This window comes from Lipotes vexillifer, unplaced genomic scaffold, assembly GCF_000442215.2.
Source record: "Lipotes vexillifer unplaced genomic scaffold, Lipotes_vexillifer_v1.1 scaffold1347, whole genome shotgun sequence".
Classification (NCBI taxonomy): domain Eukaryota; kingdom Metazoa; phylum Chordata; class Mammalia; order Artiodactyla; family Lipotidae; genus Lipotes; species Lipotes vexillifer.
In genome coordinates this window covers 1,068,638-1,077,079 of record NW_006796201.1, presented here as the reverse complement: position 1 = coordinate 1,077,079, position 8,442 = coordinate 1,068,638, and the positions used below count along the sequence as shown (strand labels likewise).

The window sequence follows — 8,442 nt, the reverse complement described above, 5'->3', positions numbered from 1 at the left end:
TTTGTTAAAAAGCAGAAAATAACCCCCCATTGTAAAGCAATTATACTCCAATAAAGATGTTAAAAAAAAAAAAAAGACTAAAGGGAAGGCGCGCGGTTCCCTTCTCGGTCACGAGGTGGCGCCCTCCGCCCTCAGGACCGCGAAGGGGCGACTCACCAGCTCAGTGGCGTCCTGGCCCCGGAGCAGTGGCTTCTCCTCGGGGAATCGCAGCTCCTGCAGGCCGGCCATGGTCCCGTCGTGGAGCAGGAGCCCTAGCGAGGGAAGGCGAGGACGAGGGTTGGGCCCTGCTGCGACGGGCACGCCTGGGCCCTGCTCGGACTCTCTCGGCGGGCGGAGGGGACAGCGCAAGCCCGGGCTGGGGCAGGGGCACCGGGGACCACACCGACCCCTCCATCCCCGGAGCCCTGGTTCCCAAGCGCAGGCCCAGTGCGGCGCTTCACCCGGGCAGCAAGGCTCCGTCTGCAAGACTCGCCTGCTTGGCTCAGGGAAGGTCATTGTATTATTTGGTCTTAAAAGTTAAAACATGTTCCCTGCCACCCCCAAAAGAAAAGGAAGAAAGAAGGAAGAAGGGGGGGGAGGAAGAAAGGAAGGGAGGGAGGAAGGAATGAAGGAGGGAAGGAAGAAAGAAAGAGGAAAAGAAAAGCAAGGCGACACAATACAGGATGACCCTTGAATAAGTTCAAGTAAACTGCATTTATTAAGAAACAGAGGGACAGGTGTGGGGAAGCCAAACACAGGGTCGGAAGCCCCCTGTGGTCAGAAGTGGACAGTGGGCTCTGGGAGGACACAGAGGAAGAGAGCTGAGGGCTGTCCTGAGTGCCTAGAAGGACAGGCCTGGGTGAGGATGGCTCTGAGAGGGCAGAAGGGAGGGCCTGGCAGTGTGGCAGGCAGAGTGACATTGAAGGTGCTGGTCATGATGTACCACCAGTAGGGAGGGATGACACAGTGACCACTCAACCCACAGCCTCCAGGCAGAGGGGCCCAGACCCTAATGGCTGCGTGTTCGTGGGAGACCCCGGGCCTCTGAACCTCAGGAGAGGAAGGGGTCATATGTGCACGTGTGTGTCTGGAGGATCCAATGGTGGGGAAAGGCAGACAGAGGGTGCCAGGACCCCACAGTCTGTCTATCTAGCCTGGCACTGCCATTCCTCGCTTGGATTTCAGGATGGCACAAATCATAATGCACCAAGAGAAACGCTAGGCAAAGATATGAGCTGGAAATTCATAAAAGAATTACAACTGGCCAGTAAATACATGGGGAAATGTTAAAGCTCACTAGAAGTCAAAGATATTCTTTCTTTTGTTTTTTGCCAATGGAATTGGCAACATTTGCAGTGCTGGCAAAGATGCACCAAAACTGGCACTTTGCTTATACTGCTTGTGAGTGTATAAATTGGTACATCTTTCTGGAGGGCAGTTTTACAGAATGAATTAAGATCATTTAAAAGGTTCTTACTCTTGGACTCAGCAATCTTCTCCCTGGGAGAAATTTCCTAAGGAAACCAGAGAGGGCACCTAATGATTTATCTGTAAGAATGTTCACCACAGTGCCATTTAAAATCCCCCCCCCCAAAAAAAACCCCAAAACAAGCTAAAAAAGCTAAATGTCCATAAGTAGGGCTCTAGACAAACTATGGGTAAATAACTTGTAAAAGATTATTTAATAACATGGTAAAATGCTTGTGTTGTAATAGATTTTTTAAAAAGCAGTTGTAAAACATACAGTGTTATCCAAATTATGAGAAATATGAATAGTTCCATAAAAAAGCCTGGGAGGCTTTTCACAAAGTTAACAGGCATTATCCCTGGGTGAAGGACTGAAAATTAGGGTCTAGAGTCTGAAATCAGGAAAAAACAATATTTAGAAAGACTGTTTGTAAATCATTAACAATTCTTTATTCTTGCAAAGCACTTCACATCTCCCAAGGTACTTTCCTGTACTATTAGATTTCACCCTGATGGTAAGTGCGATGAGGTAAACCAACCACGGTGGCCTGACCTGGAAGGATGGAAGGATGGCTTCCTATCCTTCCTCCCAGCCTCCCCCCCACCCCCCTTCCCTTCCTTCCCAATTCTATTTTTAGTCTTTCTCAAGAGTGAAGCCCTCAGACTTTCCCTTCTGCCCTGAAAGGCTGACAGTCCCACTAGCTGGTCGGTCAGAAGATGCCCCCCGCCCTGCCCACCCCTGCTCCTTTGGCTTCTCCCTGTGGAAGCCCTAGTGACTGGGGAGTCAGCGCAGTGGCTTCCTGGGACCCAAGGGCACATGGCCTTGGATGGAACCCACTGCTGTGGCAGGGAGGTCCTGAGACCAGGTTGTAGCTCCAGACCCTGCCTGGGCTTCCTTCCATCCTGTCAGAAGCAGGAAGCACCAGCCCTCCAGAATGCTAACAAAGACGGTGCCTTGTAGTCGCACCGGGGTCCCCTCCTGAGTCTAGTCTGGGTTGAGACGTGCTGGGGCTGGGCTGGGAGCTGCTGGCCACTCAAGCCTCCTGGAAGGTTAATCCAGAGCTGTGCAGCCCCCCTGGGAGAGCCTTGTCCCCAGCATGAAGAGGCCAGGCAGGGAGGCCCCTGCCCACCCAGATACCCAGGTCCCTGCACCTTAGTGCCATGCTGGAGCTCTCGGTTCCCAGTGGCTTCTGGGGAAACCAGCTAACACAACGCAGACGGGCTGTATTTTTAGAAAGGCGTCCTCTCCCCTCTCCCCCACTTTCTCTTCCACCCTTTCTGACGTGTGCACACACATCCATCCATCCGGGTGGGGAGCTGAAAGAAGGGCCACCCTGGAAAACTATTCTCCCATTAGGGCCTTTTTAGCCGCCAACCCCCTTGAATACTGAATTCAATTAAAAGCTCTGGCAGCACTGGGGTGTCCCCGCCCTCTCCCAGGCCTGTTATGAAACCACAGTGGAGACCATCCTCCCCAAGGACGGTTCTATTAAAAGGGCTGAGAGTGGGCAGCGCAAGGACAGATGGGCTGTGATGAGGGGGTGGCGGGGAAGGGGGCTGCAGAGAGAAACCTCATAATCTAGAGAACTGGGGATGTCTCAGCCTGTGGAAAACGGGGACAGCCCAGGGCCCAGCAGGTGATGTGGGGCTCGGGAACAGAGGCAGGAGGGGACACTCCCACAGGGTGGTGGCAGACGAGTTTCTTCCTAAGAAAGTTATGATTTTAAAAAAAGCAGCTAGATGATGTTACAAGAAAATGAGATTCCCATCAAATCAGTATACTGTATGCCTGAAACGTATACAGTGTTATATGTCAACTGTATCTCAATAAGGCCGGAAAAAATTTTTCAGAAAAAGAGCATGAATGTGTTTGTAAATATTCTGGCATCCCGTGGCCCTGAGAAGGTTTTTAAATGTGTCATTTACTTCTCTAATCATGACAATTGTTATCAAATAAAGTTTAGAAAAATCAAAAAAATAAAAAAAAAAGAGAGAGCGTGAGATTCCTATCAACAGAGCGTGAGATTCCTATCAACCGCCCGCAAGGAAGCCTGGGTCAGGTTTGTCAGGAATCAGGGAGCACAAGGCAAAGGGGGTGCGAGATCCCAGGGGTCTGTGAAGCAACAGCAAGGGACCTTTTCACTTTGCCTTTTTTCCCCTCTTGATCCCAGATTCTCTAAAGGCCACACAGACTGTTAGAACCAAATGGGCCTGGGGTGAATTCCAGCCCTCTCAGCTTTTCCGTGGTCCGGCCTAGAGTCACTGGAATCTCTTCTGTATCACTCACTGCCTAGCTTTATTTTGGGCAGATCACTAAGAGGATTGCTTATCTGCAAAATGGGAGCAGTAGCCTTCCTCTGCCCACCTCAGAGAGCTTTGAGGTACAACAGAGACAACAGATAGAAACATGCTTTTTAAATGGAAGATTTCTGTACCCATTTGGATGGGACAAAAATAACATAAGTGACTGGGGTCCTCCTAACCTTCCTTTGCCTACTTAAACTCTGCCGTTTCTTTTTCTCTTGTCTCCTATTTAAGGAAGGGTTCATACCTGCTGGCAGGGAGGCTCCGCTGATGTTTCAGTAAAAGGACGGGAAAGGGATGAGGGAGAGAAAGCCCGGGCTCTTTGGCTGGGTGACAGAAAGGAGCTCCCGAGCAGCGTGAATGTGGGTGGATTCTTTATGAGGAACTGCATTTCTTTTCAATTACTTTTGGTTGCTGATTCGTGCTTCTTTAAATGTGATTCTATCCTGGGCCACGTGAACCCTCACACTTATTAGGGTTAAAAATATAAACAATTACTATGATCATTCCTGAGCCTTGTCAATAAGTGCTTCGATTTAATTGATCAGTGGCAGTTACACAACCTATGGAATAAAGCAACTGTTGAGTGGGAGCACGGCTCAGCAGTAGTAGGGGGCGTTTGGAAATACACGTGGGGATTTTGGGTTGTCTCAGCAACTGGGGGCTCCTACAGCATTTAGTACCCGGGAGCCAGAGGCGAGGAAGGTTGTGTGGGGACAGTGCTGCTCAGCCAAGCATCGCTCCCCACCCCAAAACACCCAGACCTGTCCCACCAAGAAATGCAAGAGCTGAAGGTGAAGGAAGGCCAGACATCAACAGGGTAAAGTTAGCACATGCAGGCGAACCAGACCTTGTGGGACAGGGAGAAACCAAACTGTAAAAGAGGAAGGGCTGTGGAATGGGCTTTTTTTTTTGACCACAGGAGTGAGGGGGCCTCTTGGCAGGTCATGGTCAAGGTCTTGGTCCAAGATGCCCTGTGGATGGTGCACTCCTGAAAGTCCTGGTTATAAGGTCCCGTTATTACAAGAAAAGCCGCAAGCAAATGGAACAGGGAGCAGAGCCAACCTGGCTTGGCCAGCTCCGCCCTGGGGGAGGGGTCTGTGCCACAGATTAAGAACGATGTCGCTAAGGGCAGGCAGATGACTCACGTTCAAGCCTGAGCACCTGAGGTCCTTCCACCCACACCACGCCAGCCCTGTGGTTTGAAAAGAAGCCCCAGAACTCAGGGACCCCAGAAATCAGAAACTCAACTTCCAACTGCGCTATGTAGAGGGTTTCGAGCCTCCGGGTAGCTGGCCCCTCATATCACTCTCTCTGTCCCGACCCTGACCTCAGAGGGTTGGGACAGCACTGGGGGTACAGGGCTGGGATGGGGGCTAGACCTTCCCTCAGCATCCCCATCTCACAGGTGAGACAAAAACAGGTGCAAGTCCCCTGACGGCTGATCCAGGAAGGGACCCCTGAGCCTGTGCTCTTAATCCCTACTCTACACGGATTCTGTCTCCCCAATTACACAGCCCAACAGAAGGGTGCAGGGAACATGATCTTTTGTTCTGGCCCAGCCTTCATTTCCTCTCTCGTTACAGCCCCTTGATTTAGGCCCAACCTGACCACTTCTCCGACTAGACCACTTCTGCTTTTTTCTTGATTTGGGCCTATGAATTCCTATCTCCCAGCAGCCACTGCAACCCTGCCCCCGCCCCCGCCCCCACACTCCCACTGTGCTTAAGGCAGCCGTATTTGGATTCTGACACTCAGAGCTAAGGACCCCCAGCTGACTCAGTAGGTCCATTCTACCCACAGGAAGCACGTGCCTTTGTTCATGCCGTTCCTTCTGCCTGAAACACCTTTCCCTATCACATCCCTACAACAACAACAATAATGACAAAAACGATTGTTAATATTTTCTGACACTTGATATGTTTTTGTTGAATGAGAAGGAGTGAAGGAATGCGTCTTCACCCAGACTGCAAAGTATTAAACGACTGATTGATAACATTCGGCGTTGGTGAGCTTGTGGGGAAACAGCACATACTCTCATACACTGTTGGCTCGACTGCAGTGGGTTCACCTTCATCTGGAGGGTGAGTTGGTAGTTTGTAAAAATGCAAACATCTATCAACTTTGCAATTATATCTCTAGATATTTATCCTAAAGAAAAACACTAAGAGGCTGTGCACAGGGATGCTCACTGCAGCACTCTTTGGAATAGGAAAAAACTGAAAACAACCCAAACAAACCTCAGGAGAATGGTTAAATAAACCATGGCACATCTACACCCCAGAGCACCATGCAGCTATTTAAAAAATAAGGCAGCTCCACTCAAACAGATAGGGAAAGCATTCTAAAATATGCAGCTAAGAGAAAAAGGAATGCCACAGAAAAATAAGTATAAATAAATAAGCCCCATTTATGTAAAAAATACATGCATCAAACAGGTACATATATTTGCAAATTAAATCCTCAAATGAATCAGGGTAACTGTAATGCTCACCTCTGGAGAAGCATATGGGTTTGGAAGGGTCTAAAAGGAGACTTTATTCTACACAGCAGATATTATCAAATCTAAGATACCATCGATTATAGCTGACAGTAACATTTTATGTACCAAAAGAAGAGAAAAAACACTGCCAATTAAATTAAGGCATAATACTGTCCCCTACCTTTAACTTTATTTTGAAATAATTACAAATTTAGAAAAATCAAAGAAAAAACAAAGCACAGGAACTTCCCATATACCTTTCACTCAGCTTCCCCTAATGTCACCACGCTACAGAACCTTAATACAATTAGAGAAACCAGGAAAGAAAATACTGATGCAATGTAGTGAAGTAATCTGCAGACCTGAGATGAATTTCACCAGTTTTCCCGATAGTCTCCCAGTCCAGGATGCCACATTGCACAGAGTTGTCATGTAGTCTCCTCCAAACAGGGACAGTGCCTCAGTCTGTCTTTTATGATGTTGACATTTGAAAAATACTGATTAGTTAAATCTGTAGAATGCCTCTCAGTTTGGGTTTGTCTGTTGTTTTCTTATGATTAGACCAAGGTTATGCATTTTTAGTAAGAATACAGCAGAAGAGATGTGCCCTTGTCATTGTACCATTTTATGGGGTACATGATGTCAATCTGTTTTATTATCGGGGATGTTAAGCTTGATCACCCGATTCAGGTGGTGTCTGCCAGGTTTCTCCAGTATAAAGTTACTATTTTTCCCTTTGTAATTAATACGTATCTTGTGGGAAGATACTTTGAGACTATGCAGACATCCTGTTTCTCATCATACTTTCGCCCACTAATTTTAGCAACCATGGATGATGCTTGCCTACAGTTATTACTGTGGTATTTGCTTAACGATAATTTTCTATTTCCATCATCTCTCATACATTAACTGGAATTCTCCTCGAAGAAAAAGAGCTGTCTTTTCTTCTCCATCTACTTAGTTATTCAATTACTTATTTTATTCTATGGGTTATAATCAATTTCTATTATTGCTTTGTTGTTCTGATTGTGCCAGATTTGGCCACTGGGAGTTCCCTCAAGCTGGCTCTTGGGGTCCTTTCACCATGCGCCCATCATTTTTTTGAGTCGTTTCTAATTTTCTAGCCCTATATGATGTTCCAAACTCACCTTGCATTTTTTCTGCCTCAAACACTCACACTCACTCACACTCACACACACACACACATTCTATATCTATGTATCTGTATATCTATTAAAAGTCTGGAATTTATACTGATACCTCTAATTCCAATTCAACACCTCTCAGTTTATTCTAACTTCCCCCCTTTCTTTATTTGTAATTGTTTTTCTTCCACAATGAGAAACCTGGTTCTCATTATCCCCAATATTTTTATTTGTTCACCCCTAGTAGACACACAAAGTAATTTCAGAACTGCTACTCACATAATGAGTTCTTACCATTCAGAACTTTGGGGACTTTATTTTTTTTAATATTTTATTCTTTTAGACTTAGACCCCCAAATTTTTTAAAATATTTATTTATTTATTTTATTGAGCTGTGCCAGGTCTTAGTTGCGGCACGCGGGATCTTCGTCTCTCTGTGCAGGATCTTTTAGCTGCGGCATGTGGGATCTTTTAGCTGCGGCATGCGGGGTCTTTAGTTGCAGCATGTGGGGTCTTTAGTTGCGGCATGTGGGATCTAGTTTCCTGACCAGGGATCGAACCTGGGCCCCCTGCATTGGGAGTGCGGGGTCTTAGCCACTGGACCACCAGGGAAGTCCCAGACCCAAATTTTTAAAAGCATCTATCACTCTTGTAAATTCTTTTTTTTTTTTAATTGAAGTATAGTTGCTTACAACACTTGTAAATTCTTAAAAAGGAAAATACAAGTGAAATAAATTGTGTCGGGTCTTCCTGAGACTTCTTCACATTCAGGGTCCGATGCCTCCGAATCACTCCGTCTTGAAGCTGTTGCTGGCTGTGCTCTTCCATGAAGTCCCAGCTCCTCTGACGTTAAGATCATCCGTGGTGCAGCATTTCCCAAGAGTGCTCCACTACTGATTCCAGGATTTCTCTCCAAGCAGCAAATTTGGGTGTACGTGTGATGGCAAGGACAGTAGTCCTGGTGCCCACCTCACCAACAGAGACTGTATTTTAGAGATGTTATGAAAAAAAAGGTGCATCTTAGAGTTGCTATAACATAGCTCTTTTTTTTTTTTTTTTTTTGCG

The 8,442-nt window shown here is 46.9% G+C and overlaps 1 protein-coding gene across 4 annotated transcripts in view; it reads right to left on the bottom strand.

The window, feature by feature from the left end:
• NDRG4 (NDRG family member 4) overlaps positions 1-8,442 on the bottom strand; it is a 42,980-nt gene that overhangs the window by 22,519 nt on the left and 12,019 nt on the right. For 2 of the 4 annotated variants that reach the window (XM_007468312.1, XM_007468313.1), the window contains exon 2: positions 157-251. In XM_007468312.1, coding sequence (XP_007468374.1) covers positions 157-251 — 95 coding nt within the window. Of the gene's footprint in view, positions 1-156; positions 262-8,442 lie in introns of those variants that run through there. The other 2 variants (XM_007468319.1, XM_007468318.1) reach the window with 1 other exon arrangement.